A 17,014-nucleotide genomic window follows, 5' to 3' on the forward strand; every position below is an offset into this window, starting at 1 on the left:
GAAAACCTGCAGTTATCAAATACTTCTCCCCACTGTATATATATAAAATATATATATTTTTACATTTAACCTTTATTTAACTAGGCAAGTCAGTTAAGAACAAATTCTATTTACAATGACGGCCTAGGAACACTGGGTTAACTGCCTTGTTCAGGGCAGAACAACAGACTGTCTGGAGTGTCTGAGTAGGGAGGGAAAAAACTGAAAATGAGTTATTGCAGAGTAGTTGGAACAATATTTAATGGACTATTAAATTAATTTACCGCCTGTTGATGTCACCAGCAGGCCAAAACTCCATTCCCACCAAAACAGAATGACATTCAAACTGTTCTACACTACAAGGGCATTATCATATTTTTCACAATTTCACAGTATTATTCAAACCTGGTGTGAAATATACACTGCTCAAAAAAATAAAGGGAACACTTAAACAACACAATGTAACTCCAAGTTCAATCACACTTCTGTAAATCAAAACTGTCCACTTAGGAAGCAACACTGATTGACAATAAATTTCACATGCTGTGGCAAATGGAATAGACAACAGGTGGAAATTATAGCAATTAGCAAACACCCCCAATAAAGGAGTGGTTCTGCAGGTGGTGACCACAGACCACTCTCAGTTCTATGCTTCCTGCTGATGTTTTGGTCACTTTGAATGCTGGCGGTGCTTTCACTCTAGTGGTAGCATGAGACGGAGTCTACAACCCACACAAGTGCTCAGGTAGTGCAGCTCATCCAGGATGGCACATCAATGCGAGCTGTGGCAAGAAGGTTTGCTGTGTCTGTCAGCGTAGTGTCCAGAGCATGGAGGCGCTACCAGAAGACAGGCCAGTACATCAGGAGACGTGGAGGAGGCCGTTGGAGGGCAACAACCCAGCAGCAGGACCGCTACCTCCGCCTTTGTAAAGGAGGAGCAGGAGGAGCACTGCCAGAGCCCTGCAAAATGACCTCCACAGGCCACAAATGTGCATTGTTCGCTCAAATGGTCAGAAACAGACTCCATGAGGGTGGTTATGAGGCCCGACGTCCACAGTGGGGGTTGTGCTTACAGCACAACTCCGTGCAGGACGTTTGGCATTTGCCGAGAAACACCAAGATTGGCAAATTCGCCACTGGCGCCCTGTGCTCTTCACAGATGAAAGCAGGTTCACAGAGCACATGTGACAGACGTGACAGAGTCTGAGACGCCGTGGAGAACGTTCTGCTGCCTGCAACATCCTCCAGCATGACCGGTTTGCGTGGGTCAGTCAGGGTGTGGTGGCATTTCTTTGGGGCCGCACAGCCCTCCATGTGCTCGCCGCAGAGGTAGCCTGACTGCCATTAGGTACCAGATGAGATACTCAAGCCCCTTGTGAGACCATATGCTGGTGCGGTTGGCCCTGGGTTCCTCCTAATGCAAGACACACTAGACCTCATGTGCGAGTGTTGTCAGCAGTTCCTGCAAGAGGAAGGCATTGATGCTATGGACTGGCCCGCCCGTTCCCCAGACCTGAATCTAATTGAGCACATCTGGGACATCATGTCTCGCTCCATCCACCAACGCCACGTTCCACCACAGACTGTCCAGGAGTTGGCGGATGCTTTAGTCCAGGTCTGGGAGGAGATCCCTCAGGAGAACCATCCGCCACCTCATCAGGAGCATGCCCAGGCGTTGTAGGAGGTCATACAGGCACGTGGAGCCACACACACACTACTGAGCCTCATTTTGACTTGTTTTAACGACAATGACATCAAAGTTGGATCAGCCTGTAGTGTGGTTTTCCACTTTAATTTTGAGTGTGACTCCAAATCCAGACCTCCATGGGTTGATAAATTTGATTTCCATTGATAATTTTTGTGTGATTTTGTTGTCAGCACATTCAACTATGTAAAGAAAAAAGTATTTAATAAGAATATTTCATTCATTCAGATCTAGGATGTGTTATTTTAGTGTTCCCTTTATTTTTTTGAGCAGTGTATATAAAACACAGTAAAACACGTTTTTGACTTCACTGGGCCTTTACATTTTTGGGGGGTGGCGGAAATGGGATTCCATAGTCATGACAGTTTACCTTTGACAGAAGAGCTGCAACACCTTTGCCCCTGAAAGACTCGGGTACATAAGTTGACAGTAGATCTACCTCCTTCTTGCTCGTAAATCTGTAGCGCAGCACCGCGCTATCCTGATGTGCCAAGAGAGTAACATGTTATTTATACGTGTAACATATTATATTCCCCACAGTCATGCGTTCCTAACTTTGAACGTTCCCAAGTGGGCCATGCATGAACACCGGCCTCGAGTTACTATAACCCCCTGGTTGTAAATGGCAATCCCTGCTCTGTTTCACGCTCACCTTCGCCGTCCAGGTTGATAGAAAAGCAGAGGTTGTGTCGGTCATGTTTTACTCTCAAGTCGGTGTTAGGACTCAATACACTAAAGGCAATATGAGTATTCAAAACCTTTACAGAATGAGGTGTGCTGTTCAATGCACAGACGCGATTTTTTTTTTCTTCGTAAAGCCATATCGATTTTCTTGTTCAAGAGTCAGTTCTCGCTCGTGGCTGTGCGCCGTCTTTCCCAATGCAATTCCATTGATGCCCACTAGCCAACGTAAAATAGTTACTTCATGACTATAATGAGTTGAGATTGTAATTATATTACCATCCACTTCTGTCACAAAATACAAATATGAGTCTTCAATTCCATCTGTAGGCTACAAAGTGGTCTCTTTACCAATGTTACATATATTATGAAAGGTAAAGACAAGGAGACAGAGGTCAAAACAAGGTTTATTTCTAGGCTCAGTAGGCCAAATATACGGTTCCCAATAACACAAACAACAGTTTCCCTCATTTCTGCGATATGACAGTTCTTCTGAAGCAAGTTGTGTACCTTATGAGATACCCAAGTTATTTTAGTTTCCAAGTAAACATTTTTCCAACGTATTTTTCAGTCACCTGTGTCCATTCAGCATTGAAAACATTCTAACATTTCAATAATCGTTTTGTCTTCTTCTCTTTTCATTCCGGTCTCAGCTGGTCCTCCATATTTGACAGTAATAAGTGTTGGCACAACACATCCTCTTATCCCCAGTTCTATGTGGTGTGTATCCAGAATCCAGTGCCAATCCAATGCTATGTTGACTACAGCTCCTCTGAGTCTGCTAAAGCTGCAATATTATTCACTCCTGCAGCATTATTCAGTCCTGCAGCCATCACAGCGAAAAATACATTTGGGGAAAGGGATCTGGCATAGATGGCCATCTTGGGGAGGGAGTGAGCCATGACCACCTCTCTCTTCTTGCTGTTCAGAATCTTCAGGATCTCATTGGCAGCCTCTGCTGGTGTGATGCCCATAACCTTCTGTTTGGAGAAGACTGGGAGGGGGGGGCGGGATAAGGTTGGTTAGAGTAGTCAGACCAACACAACACACAGTTTTAAGATCATCAACTGAGACAGCAGCTTACTTGACCAGATGGACTTCTTGGTCTTTTCCCCAGGTGGAGGGGAGATGATGAAGGTGTGGTTGACAGTGCTGACAGAGATGTCATACTCCTGGACCTCAGGCGCAGACAGTCAAAGAAGGCTTGGACCGCATGCTTAGAGGCAGCATCTGAAATTCAAATTCAGACCCTGATCTCCCGCTCATACAATGTTTTCATTATTGAGGGAACTCATACTGTACATCTGAATACCTGTTAATTCAAACTTCGTCAAACTACATTCAGAAGTAGGCCTACTGTCGGTATGAAAATGACTGAACTCACAAGTGGCACGGAAAGGCATAGCCAGCTTGCCCTGGATGCTGTTGACCAGAATCACATGGCCAGTCCTCCTCGACATCATGGATGGCAGAAAACCTGCRGAARGRACCAATGTAACACAACTCTCAAACTCAAATTCCTTTTAACTGAGTTCAATTRTGCTCTGTTGTGATATAGTACCCTTAGCCACTGTGATAGGGCCAAAGTAGTTATTGTCCATAACTAGCTTGTCCATCTTCAGTGATGTGCTCTGTACTGGGGCCTTGACTTTAAGGCTGCTKTTGAGAATGAGCACATCCACACARCCATAACACTCCAKCGTCTCTGCGATCAYATCTGGCATGCTGTTCATGTCACCGAAATCCACCAGCACAAGTTTAGGAGGGAAGGTCTAGGAAAGGGAAAGAGGATTTCACAATGATGCAGGACCAAATTATCGTAATATATGGTTATTAATCTTTAGGATATTCATGATCACTTTACAATTTATGCATATTCATATAAATGCTAATAAAACTAAACTTTGTATCAGGCATATAAAGACCATATAATTGCTCTGTTGGGTTTAAGAGTTATGACATACTTACTAATTTAGGGTCTGCAGCGCTAGTCAGGTTATCAGCAAAACCTTCAAGTTTTTCCCAAGTTTTTCCGCAAAGGGTGACTCTAGCTCCTCCCTCATGAAACAACTTTTCACATTCTGCAAAGGTTTGGATTAATACATTTACAGATAGAATACTGTTTTAGTAACAATGTAATAACAGTTTTCTACGTGCACTTCATATCTGAGCTTTGTTTTTCAAAATCAAAACAAAGGATTTACCCTTTCCCAGTCCTGTTAAGGACTGTCTGTTATCACGACCACCTTGTTGCGTACCGTTGCTGTGGACAAGAACTTGAGCACCAGACTTGTGCAGGAAAATAACCACTGCTGTTACCACCACCACAACAGGCACCAGCAGAATTGCAGCTGGGTCCATACTCTAATTTTTAGTAGCATATAGTGCCATGTTTTAGTGTTTAGTGAGAAAACTGGATAGTTTTGAATTAAAAATACAGGCAGTAAATGTATTGTTCAGAAGTATGCAGTGCATTCTTATAGAAATACACGTTGGTCTACAGTCCATTATATGATATGATGAAATGTTCGAGATGAATCAATARTCRATGGATTGACTAATGGATGAGAAGTGATACATAGAATAAAAATTCAATTCAAATTCTATGGGTGATTATATAATCAAAGTGAGAATATTGAACATTCTCAAAAATGTATTTCATACCAACAGTTATTCCAGGTCCATGATTTTGGTATCCAAAAGACCCTGTTAAAGACAACCGTTAAAGGTCCAATGCAGATGTTTCGATCTCAATATCAAATAATTTCCGGGCAACAATTAGTACGTTACTGTGATTGTTTTCAATTAACATGGTCAAAAATAAGAGAAAAAATGCTTTTAGAAAAGGGCAATTTATCAAATAAGAATTTAGCTAGGACTGTCTGGGAGTGATCAGATTTGGAGGAGAAAATGTAAAACTAGCTGTTATTGGCTGAGAGTGTTGGAGCTCTCTTTCTTATTGGTCTATTAACTAATTTACCAACTGGTGATGTCACGAGGCAGGCCACAACTCCATCCCACCAAAACAGGCTGATTTTTCAGGTGGTCTTTTCAAACAGCTCTTACACTTAAAGGGCGTTATCATCATGTTCACAATTTCACAGTATTATTCAAACCTCATAGTGTGGAAATATATATAAAACACAAAAAAATCACATTTTTGAATGCACTGGGCCTTTAAGCCTTTAGTTACTCTTATAACTCTGAAATAGAAACAGAAGAGACAGATATTGACCATGTACTGTAGTGACATAGCAAGTTAAAAGATATAGCTTATTATCRCTCTAATAAATGTTGTCTGGTTGTTTCATCAGAAGGAGCTAAACATACTCCTTGATACATGACCTCAAATTATCACAAAGGGCAAAGTGAAACCCATCTTCAGTTAGGACAGTGTCAATGTGAAGCATACCGAATATGTCAGACAGTCAAGGTGACTCAACATTTCATAGTTTATTCATGCAGTATAAGATACAGTCACTTTACAGTAACTTTCTCTCCTCAGATTACTATATCATTGCAATAACCACCTACGACAATCCCAGTTTGTCCCATTACAGTTTAAGTGTGATTGGTCCACAGTATTTGTTCTACTGGGTGTTGTAATAGCACTTAAGCCACAGTTTACCATGTACTGTACAGTGTGTGTCTGTCCAAAGGGAGGCTCCAAATATACCCTGATCTAAAAAATACTATAGCAACATTATTTTCAAAAGCTTTACGGTAACATCAGCACAACTCCAAGATAAACTTAATAGATCCAAGAATAACATGAATGAAAYATATGCGATAAAGACACAATGTGAAAAAAAACAAAAGACCGTAATCATAGATGTTATCCTGCCATCCCTACACAACTACAATGAAATCAGAACATGGAACTATACAGTAACAAGTTTCCCTGTGTCTCAACACAAAATGTGCAAATACTGTCCTGGCTGGTTGTCATTGGCTGACTGACAGACAGAAAGACAGACACATACACACAAAGGGCCAGGTTACCGAACGGGTACGCAGGGCATGTGCCATGGGGCCCCGGCCTCCAGGGGACTCCAACCCTCCCCTCCCCCCAAAATAAAAGTTAATATTATTGTTTTATTTTGGGGCGTTGAGAGCAGCCTGGAGGTCGGGCCCCCCAGATAGCATATTATGAACACATCGGTTGAGGGCCCCCCAGATAGCAAATTAACATGTCATTAGCCATGGCAAAATATATAGAATAGTAAAMAAAAAAAWGCTTTAAAACTGCAAGATTTTCTCTAAGTCTCATGGCACATCGGCCCCAGATGTGCAGTCCAGCCCTGCATACACACACATGCACTGTTCTGTCAGCTTCACAGCTTCTTTGAGCTGTCTTATTCCATGCCAAATGTTGACCCAATGTCTCCATCTCCAACCTGTATCAAATAAACTTTATTATAAGTGTTGTAGAGAAAACATGTTGCTATCTTCTCATCTTTTTACTAATTAATCCTCACGTGGCATTCAGTTTCTCATATTGATTATGATTACAGGATTGACTAAAACTCTACAAAGGGTGATTGCTCTACGTACAAAGTGTGATTGCTCTTGAACGCTCCCCTTGCGCGTCGTTTCTATGATATTCCCTGATCTGCACACTCTTGGAATGTTTGACTACTCTCTCATCTGGGTTGCTACTGTGTAGCTATGTTCTATCATTCTGTGGAATGGGTAGCGCAAGCAGTTTGCCTGGAYGAATGKAAAAATCCATGGAGCCGTCTACTACAGTACTGTGCAATTACAGCTAGCTGGACTCTGGACAGCCAAGTCTGATCCGTCAAGGCAGATACAGAATATCATCGGTTTAAAATATTGCATTAATCATGGCTGATTTTGAGGAATTTGAAAAACAGCTGAGCGAGAACCGACAGGGTGATTTCCCATTTTATTTCAGCCTTCAATTTTGGATGTGTTGCAATGGTTCTAGCTATCTAGGAGCTTTTTAGATAGCTAACTAACATTAGCTAGCTAACTAGCATGCTGTGGTTATGTGGCTAGTTGTCAAGTTAGCTAGATAGCTTTGCTAGAAGAGCTAGTACTGCTGTATGCAGATGTAGCTTATTTGACTAGCTAGCTAATTTAACCATTAGCCACTTAATTTATTGATTAGCAAACATGGCATGGCTATATTTCGAGTGAATTWGCTTTTCTAACGTTACCTAGCTAAATTGATAGTTAGTTAACTAGCTAACTATAGCTGCACCAGATATCTAGATGCACTCACTGATCTATTGCACTAGCCAGCTAKAGTTAGCTAGCTAGTTACCAAGATAATCAAGCTAGCTATCCCAGACTGACTGATCAATTTCGTTTGCTTGGTCAGCTTGCAGGTAGGTTAGCTATATCTTGGTCCATAATAAGCATCCCACTGGAATGTTATGAACTMATTTCTGTCAAATCTATTCACATARCTGGAAGCAGCTTCTGTGTATTTTACCCCGATCAAATTAAGTTTATTCAAGAGTTCATACTAGCTTATTACAACCCCTCTCTGCATGTTAGGTATGTCAGGTGTATTATAGTGACCCATTGTGCTTAATRATGCTGAAACATGATTGTATATAGCTACCAAAAGCTTGGCTTATGTTCCATCCTTTTTCTTCCCACCTACATAGAGAGAGAGAAGGAGAGACGCAAGAAGARGAGCGGCAGTGGGTYTCAGAGCCRCAGTGAGAAACATCGCAGCTGGAGCAAAGACCGGGGCAACCGGAGCCGAGAGAAGCGAAGCCGCAGTAGAGACAGGAAGAGCCGGGAGCAGAGGAGCACCTCGCGGGATCACAAGAAGCACAGGTGAGTATTTAGCCCCTGGTACAGTACYTGGAGCCACTCAMTGACAGAAAGCAGCATGTCAGGTATACTAAGGTATTGCCTTTTCAGTGTTACCTTTGCCAACAATGAGCCAACATGTATTCTGTTTACTCAGCTATTCTCCACGAAGAACAAGGAGGAAAAGGACCTGCAGATACTGGGATGTGCCTCCCCCTGGCTTTGAACACATCACACCATTGCAGTACAAAGCTATGCAAGGTATCTGTCAGCTTCTCTTTGCCTGTTAAGTGGCTAATATCCCACTGTAATGTTCCCCTGTTTTATTTATTTCCTGTTAAGTTCATACATGTAAGAATTAATTGTCAAGAACAGTGCCAGTTACTAAGGTTGTGTGAAGTTTCTCTTACTCTCTACTTTTCCCTTCAGCGGCTGGGCAGATMCCCAMAATAGCCCTGYTGGCATCATCTGMCACGAGTGGGTTGGCAGTAACACCCACCCAAGTGCCCWTAGTTGGCAGTCAGATGACTAGGCAGGCTCGACGTCTCTATGTTGGCAATATTCCCTTTGGTGTGACAGAGGTAAACTTCCCAGAGGACTTACGTTGTCTTGCACATTGAAGTGACAACATCGTATTTCAAGGTATTTTTGCAGTTACTGTATGGGTTTCAGCTGTTATTTTTTCCTTTATTTATTTCTGTTTTTAGGAGTCCATGACAGAGTTCTTCAATGCCCAAATGAGGCTTGCAGGCCTATCGCAAGCCTCTAGCATCCCTGTGCTTGCTGTGCAGATTAATCAGGATAAAAACTTTGCATTCCTAGAGGTAGGGAGCCTTGTGCCCTCTCTCTTCTGTATATGTTGGTGTGTAACATTAGTTGCCTTGCATAACTTACTTAAACTGTCTAACTCCCTGTTTGGCATCTTCCTCTCCAGTTCCGGTCTGTCGATGAGACCACACAGGCCATGGCTTTCGATGGAATAATATTCCAAGGTCAGTCGTTGAAGATAAGACGACCACATGACTACCGGCCCCTACCTGGCATTTCAGAGCAACCTGCTTTTCATGTCCCAGGTTTGTACAGTGGCCACATGCTTTCTTAGTTATGTAGTTCACATTCATAGCACCAGTAGCTATCAGCTACAGTACAGGTATATTGCAGTTGAACGTGTTTATTGTTGTTTTTGTCTCTGTAGGCGTCGTGTCCACAGTGGTACCAGACTCCCCACATAAACTGTTTATTGGAGGCCTACCCAACTATCTCAATGATGATCAGGTACTTCACTCAAACAGTCATTTCACATTGACAACACAAGCATACCTTACCCTTCTCATTTGTATTACTTTCTTGAACTGGTCACTGAAGTGACAGACTTACAGTATTCTGTTCTGGTTGGGTGGGGGAGAAGTGACCTTTGTCCTTTACACTTACAACCATGCTGAGGCCACAGGAGGTTGGTGGCACTGTAATTGGGGAGAACGGGCTTGTGGTAATGACTGGAGCGGAATCAGTGGAATGGTATCCAGGTGTTTGACGCCATTCCATTTACTCCTTTCTRGCCATTATTATGAGCTGTCCTCCCCTCAGCAGCCTCCACTGGTTGAGATACAGTGAGATAAATAAAGCTTATAGGCACACGTGAATAAAACATACTAGGGAGTAACAATGGGAATAACATTTGGCCTAAAGTAAACAGTATGAACTTAATTGTAGCTGACGCTCTTTCCCTGACCCTAAGTCCATGGCAGGCGTTTAGTAGTGTAGAGATGCTTATAAGAACTAACCCATTCAGCACTGACAGCATTTACTTCAGTCACACCCTGCAGGTGTGAGAGTGCTTTTGTGCAAAGCACAATGTACACCTTACCCAAAGGAGAAGTTGCTGTTTGAAAAACATTGAATAATTGACCTTCAATTGAATTACAATTTTCTTAAAATTCATATTTTTTCAGGTTCTGTTTTCATTGTGTCTACAATTTGGCCAGTGTTGTATGGAAATAAAAATATGAATGTAGTATTTATGTCTGATATTTGTGAAGATGCCAGTAACTCCTCCTTTTATGCAGTTTGTTGTTACACTTCTGTTAGCAATCATGAGATTACATTTCATTAGCATTATTCATTAGCATTAGTTAATGTGAACACATTATTTTTCACTCCATGAATCGCTCTAATGTGTTTGAATAAAAACTCACCTAGTGATTTCATGACTGAACTAAATTGTGAATTAATATTTACACATATTATTTATGCATAATCATCAACCCAGTTTCAATCTTGTTCACTTGATTTCAGAGATAACAATAGTATCTCTATCAGATAAGTAGTTTATAGTCACTAATGGTCCCATGAAAACATACTKTTGAATGGGATAAATGCGTGACCAYCTGCTAGCAGGAGCTATAAGTATATGAATGGGTGGGTTAATAGGCTTGATTATCACTACTCCAGTGAGTGAAAAGTGTAACTGTTCAGCTGTATGCTAATTTCTCATTTTAACCATGCTTATTTGACAAAGGTAAGCAAAGTCCAGTTCATAAGATGCAGCGAGGTAACATGTCCTAGATATCACAATATGCAGGCTTGAGTAAAATTCCTGGTTAAGTCAAATGGTTGCCAACAACCGTATTCCATGATTCCTCACACCAAACATATGAAGCCCTGACTGTGCTACATCTTCACTCCAAGTTCCAGAGAGATTGGGAACCGGCATAGTTCTGCAATGTTGTTGTGCACTAAATGAATTGGATTCTAACTTTCCATTCCTCCTGATTTCTTTCTAAACAGTACCCTGATTGTACCCTGGTGTTTATTTYCTTATTCTTTTTTACTCTTGCAGTCACTGCTACTGCTTTGATACTCACAGCTCTTTCATTTTTGTTCCCCCACTTTGTTCCCAGCTAGGGGCCTGTAAGATCGTTAAGTCTGCGCTCATAATTTGTTCAGTAGTACTGATCTACTGCTGCCATGCCAACATGTAACACAAGGCAAGTAAGACATTCCGTTCCTCCCACGGATACACTCCTAGCCAGCAGGTTCCCTTCCTGGCTACTCTTTCTCTCTCTCCCATCACTCTTTTGAAACGCGTTAAGGACTAAATTAGTTAGGGGTGGGATAAAATAAACAGATACCCGATTAATGCTAGGTTTTGGGGTGGTTCTCAGCCTTAAAAATAAAGTGAAGACTGTGTTAACATGATGTRCTGTCATGAAACAAGTGCATTTTGTAGATGAAGTGATAGCCAATCAGTTTACTTTGATGATGGGTTCATCATTTTCATAGCTCAGGTGAAGTAGTAAACAAATATAAGTGTTGGATTTTATAGTCAGTGCTCAATTTTCAGCACAACTTGTGTTATTACTGTTTAATAACTTTATATTATTGTTAAGTAAATTAATTTCTGGTAAAATATGAATAAAATGAAATACATTTCACAAAGTTTGTTAATCCAGTTCTGTCTATCTGTACCTGTTAATGTTTTGTCATACAGAAAATCAGTCATTCAGGGCTCTTTCAAAAATCTCATATATAGTTTCCCTGGATTATTGTGGATTTAGTATATGTCATACTTAAATAGAGTTCGTCTGTAAAACATCAGCCGTTGTATGCATATACAAATTATTAACAAATTATTAACAAACAATTGATTTGCTTCGTAATTAAGCAATCTTAATCTCATCACACTGAAACTGATAAACGTTCTACAATTATTCTTATTTTTTTAATACAAGATACAAATATTTTGTTTTCTTTGACCATGTCATTTATTGCACTTCTCCAGGCCATTCACCTTGGTATGATTTCTCTCCTCATGACTATTAAATGGAGGCTTAGAATTCATTCAGTAGAATATGTGATGGATTCATATTACCCTGCTTATGCCTCTGCTTGTCTTTATYTCTGATGCAGGTGAAGGAGCTCTTGACATCATTCGGACCACTCAAAGCTTTCAACCTTGTCAAGGACAGTGCCACGTCACTATCCAAAGGTTATGCCTTTTGTGAATATGTTGACATCAGTGCGACTGATCAGGTACGGATGAGCAAAAGCTATGCTTTCTCATGGTTATGGTTTATCATTTTTTGGTGTCAATCAATCTTGTTTTTAAGGTTCTATTCCATATTTGAAAAGTTTCTGTGTATGTTTGTCAGGCGGTGGCTGGGCTCAATGGCATGCAACTGGGTGACAAAAAGCTCATCGTCCAGAGAGCAAGTGTGGGGGCCAAAAACRCCAATCCGGTGAGYGCAGTTYCCTTGTGCATTTTGAATTGCAAGAAACAAATGTGAGTACCAGCAGTCTAAGTGTGTCGTCTGTCTGGCCTGTTTTCCTTCCTCCCACCTAGTCTGCCATCATCGAGACCCCGGTGACGCTGCAGGTGCCTGGGCTGCAGGRACTTCAGAACTCTGGGCTGCCCACGGAGGTGCTGTGCCTGCTCAACATGGTGATGCCTGAGGAGCTGGTGGATGACGAGGACTACGAGGAGATCCTGGAGGACATCAGTGAGGAGTGCTGCAAGTACGGCAGCGTGCGCTCCATGGAGATTCCCCGGCCTGTCGATGGAGTGGAGGTCCCTGGCTGTGGCAAGGTAAGAGGTTGAACTGAGGTTATTCAATACAGAATGAGACTCTGCTCTTCACTGTTGTTAAACATAAGTAATTGGTCTGAACAAAATAAAAAACTGTAATACACCACATGAAGTATGAATTGTTGTTGAAGTAACATGTATCTATTTGCTATTTGGATTCTGATGAGGTTGATGGTTCTTTTTGTTTCAGATCTTTGTGGAGTACGTTTCTGCTGTAGACTGTCAGAAAGCCATGCAGGCCCTCACTGGCCGCAAGTTTGCCAACAGAGTGGTGGTCACCAAATACTATGATCCAGACATGTATCACAGACAGGAGTTCTCAGGGTAGAGGGGAAACAGGAGGCAATACATGGAATTAACTGGGACCTCCTCTTTCCTGCTTCCTCAAACCTGGTTTCAGCTCTTCAGTATTGTGTGTTCTCTCTCCAGTATTCACAGCTAGTACGTTGTAACCCTATCCTCATTTACTACAGTAGTACAGATTTTTTGGGRAAAAATACTAGATTTTTACATGCGTCTTTTAGATACTCTAACTGATATATTACACCAACAAAACATATCTGTGTGCAGTGAATGAATTTAGTCTGAAATGTATACAAATAAATAAAACCATGCTATTTGTGTAGGATTCCCTTTGCAGAAGTAGTATGAATGTCATGTGTACTTAGATCTAAAACCAGACTACTGTAACATAGCCAGTGTTGCTGTCTTTCTTAACTCTGGAGTCAATGAGATGATACAAAAGTGAAATGTTTAAATTTCTATTCTGAGCACAAGCTGTTTTCTTATTTTGTCTGTTAACTTAAAAAATTGTTAAGTCGAGATGTACCAATATTTGATAGCTATCATACTTTCACTGTGTGATTCTGAAAAGTAACTTACAGTGAAGTGTTATTGTATACCCCCCCAGAGTCAGAAGGAACTTGTGAATAACATGTTTATATCTCTGCATCCAGTATGAAGGAAGTTAGAGGTAGTTTCACGAGCCAAGTACCATAGACTTCCAGTCATTGCGCTAACGCTAGTTAGCAACTTCCTTCAAACTGCACGTAGAGACATACAAATATTTTCCACAGGTTCATGTCACTCTAGGGAAGTAGAAAACTGAAGTTTAAAACTCAAACACCTAAAACTTGTGTTATAAAAACATTCTCAACACTAATAATTACAAAGTGTGAACAAAACAATTGTTTCAACAAAGTCATGATTTGGGCATTTTCACAGCGGTTTAAACCCATAACCTTGAAATTTGCAGATTGTTTTGTGTTCGTGCTCTGGATTAAGAATTTGTGTCATTTAGATTGTAGCAAAAAAATTACAAGGTCACAAAAATACCATACTGGCAATAGAAATGGACATTATGCATAGTTTTTTTWATAAGAAATATTTGGTCATCCTACAGGAAAGGACGAGGAGATTTTAGAAGATGTGCTTTTAATTTCTGTAAATAATGTATGTAGCTAATGTATATCCTGTGTTTTTGTTATCTGATGCATTCGCAATTGTATGGAAGAAAATTGGTTAATTTATTTTTACCCAAAGGTTTTTTAAGCTTCATGAAAATTGCAGACGTGAGTTGATCCAACATTGTCGTTGTATGACAGTAATTCATATCATTCATCATTACAGTGAGACTACCTTTGAGTGTTTTATTATGTACTGTATATCACATACGATTACAACAAAAACAGTATGCTTCATTATGGGTACATTGGAAATCAGCTTTCAACTAAATAAATGCAGTTCATTGATTCAAAAKAATTATAAATACTGTTTTTGTAAATGTGGTTTTAAATGTGCCAAAACTGAAAGCATTTTTATGTACACATCTAACCTGCCACTGCCATGCCTTGAATAAATGCCTGCATCCTCTGAGTCTATAATAGCATTATTGTTGCTATGAAATAAGGCTGATGTCAATTTCAGGACAGGGGCATCTTGTGAGATCAGATCAGGTGAGGAAATGTGAATATACTGTGAACTCACACCAGACTGATAATCAGTTCAGCTATCTGTCAGTAGAAGGCAGCAAAATTGAGCTTTATCAGGCTGGTCTCATAGACTAGACATAACATAGTAAACGAAAATCCAGGACACTCAAATTATAATATATGAATAAGATAAAAGGTTACTTATGGCCAAAAACGAAAGGAGAGTATATATAACACMAATGTGTATCAACCCAAAGGTTGCATGTTTGAATCTCATCACGGACAAGCATTTGAGCTAATTTGTAACTTTGCAACCACTTTCTTCTTTTGAGCTCCTTTGCAACTGCTTAGCATGTTAACAAACCCTTTCCCTAACCCTGACCTTAACCCTTTAACCTAACTCTTAACCCTAATCTTAACCAGGGATGGGCAAAATGTACAAAATACAATTACAAAATATAATTACACAAAATACCATAAATATTGTATCAAATTAAACCACACAATACTTCTATTTGAAATGTATTTAATTAAAATACATGGATTTTGTATTTTAAAATACAGAAATATATTTGCAATTAGCCGGCCCAGAATAGCAATAACATTAAAGAAACTTCTTACATGCTATAACTGTGAAATGTTGTTGTTTATCTTCCTTGGATGAATGCCATGACTGTAAGTCACTCTGGGTAAGAGTGTCTGCTAAATGACCAAAATGTACATGTGAAAATGAACATACCAAAATGAACTGCAAAGCACACTGGGTATTATTACCTTGTAATAATAAGGTACCTTGTTTYGGGGTGGAGCTCATTGGAATAATACTTAGCATGCTTTTCAATTGTCCATTTTTACATATACATTTATATTTAGTTCATTTAGCAGACGCTCTTATCACACCATAGTGCCATGAGACTTACGATACCAATGCAGGGTGAAAGGGGGCAACAAAATTGTAAACCACTATAAAACATTATATAGAAAAGTATTTYTGTATTTTGAAAATACAATTTACAGCTCTCAAAAGTATCTTATTACAAAATACATTGGAGTGTAGTTCAACCCAGTGTAATACAAATGACAAAATACTCAGAAGTAATTAAAATACATATTTCAAATACTTGTAACATAGCTACTGCCCATCTGTAACCTCTAATCGTAACACCTAGCCTAGCTAACATTAGCCACCTAGCTAACGTTAGCCACAACAATTCGTAACATATAGTACGGATTAGAATTTGTAAGATAACATACGAATTGTAACAGATCATACGAACTGTAATTCATAACATATAATACGAAATGGATGATGGACATCCACAAATGAATATATACCAARTGTAACGTATCATACTGATTTTAGAGTCACGGATTTTCCTTTGGTATATTACGTCAACCCATGAGTCCAGGTTGGATTTATATAGTCAACTCCTCAGCTGCCTAGGACATCCCAGATTTAGACCGGTCGGGGAGAGCTCAAAGCGCACAGGATTTGACAGATGTTCGAATCGGATAAACTGCACCGCAAAGAGAGAATTGGGGAGCATTTCAGATTTACATAGTGGTAGCCTATATGCGACAAAATGTCAGGACAAAAGAGTGCGAATCCGTGTAATAAATTCCAAGCGAACATTTTTTATAAAAGTAAATGTCAGAACTGCTTCAAGTCTCGGGAGCTGCATCTTCCAACTGATCATGGTAAGGACCAGGTAAGTGAACAAACATATTTATKTTTTATTAGTTTTAATACTTTGGCTATTACTCTTCTGAATGTTGATGACASSGATGACAGATGGGCATGCACTCAATGTTGTATCAGACAGAGACATTCCTTCATATTGTGTCAGGTATCACGTTCATTTGTGAAATTGAATGAACATAACGCAATAGTCTAATTKATCTGTTGTAGAAAATGAAGCAATTTAACTGAATGGCCCCAATGCATGAGTCAAATATTTGTCACCACACACTTCCCACACTGTTGTAAAGAGACCGTTGACAGCCCAACTGTCAGCACTCAGCATGCCATAGGCCACAACAGGTTATTATTATTTTAGAAAACATATACACCATTGCTATCTGATTCTTTTGTGCTCGTCTCTGTGTGCCGTGTAAATGTAGAGCCATTGGTCAATGAACCTCAGCTAAGTAAGCTCCTGTTTTAAAGCATCTGGCTCAGGTGTGAAGGTTAAGTATAAAGTATACAAGTCTGTTGGAATTTTTGAGGAAAGAATTATCTCATGTTGAGAAGCACTCATAACACAAGAAACAAAACTCTCTGACAAAGAGTTGAGCAAGTTGAGTAACTGGCAGAGAGTGAGAACATTCGCCAGTCTCTGGGGACAT

The 17,014-nt window shown here is 40.2% G+C and overlaps 2 protein-coding genes and 1 pseudogene across 2 annotated transcripts in view; 2 read left to right on the forward strand and 1 right to left on the reverse strand.

Annotated features, from left to right (window-relative positions):
* gas7a (growth arrest-specific 7a) overlaps positions 1–17,014 on the forward strand; it is a 95,313-nt gene that overhangs the window by 71,499 nt on the left and 6,800 nt on the right.
* Positions 2,755–4,726, reverse strand: LOC111981102 (dehydrogenase/reductase SDR family member 7C-B-like; annotated as a pseudogene).
* Positions 6,993–14,611, forward strand: LOC111980199 (splicing factor U2AF 65 kDa subunit). Its single transcript, XM_024010881.2, has 11 exons — positions 6,993–7,258; positions 8,002–8,176; positions 8,310–8,413; positions 8,582–8,733; positions 8,860–8,976; positions 9,087–9,225; positions 9,348–9,427; positions 12,062–12,184; positions 12,304–12,390; positions 12,495–12,737; positions 12,928–14,611. Exons 1-11 carry the CDS (start codon positions 7,210–7,212, stop codon positions 13,063–13,065), a joined length of 1,407 nt encoding a protein of 468 aa, XP_023866649.1. The 5' UTR covers positions 6,993–7,209; the 3' UTR covers positions 13,066–14,611.

Source organism: Salvelinus sp. IW2-2015, linkage group LG20 (assembly GCF_002910315.2).
Source record: "Salvelinus sp. IW2-2015 linkage group LG20, ASM291031v2, whole genome shotgun sequence".
Lineage (NCBI taxonomy): Eukaryota > Metazoa > Chordata > Actinopteri > Salmoniformes > Salmonidae > Salvelinus > Salvelinus sp. IW2-2015.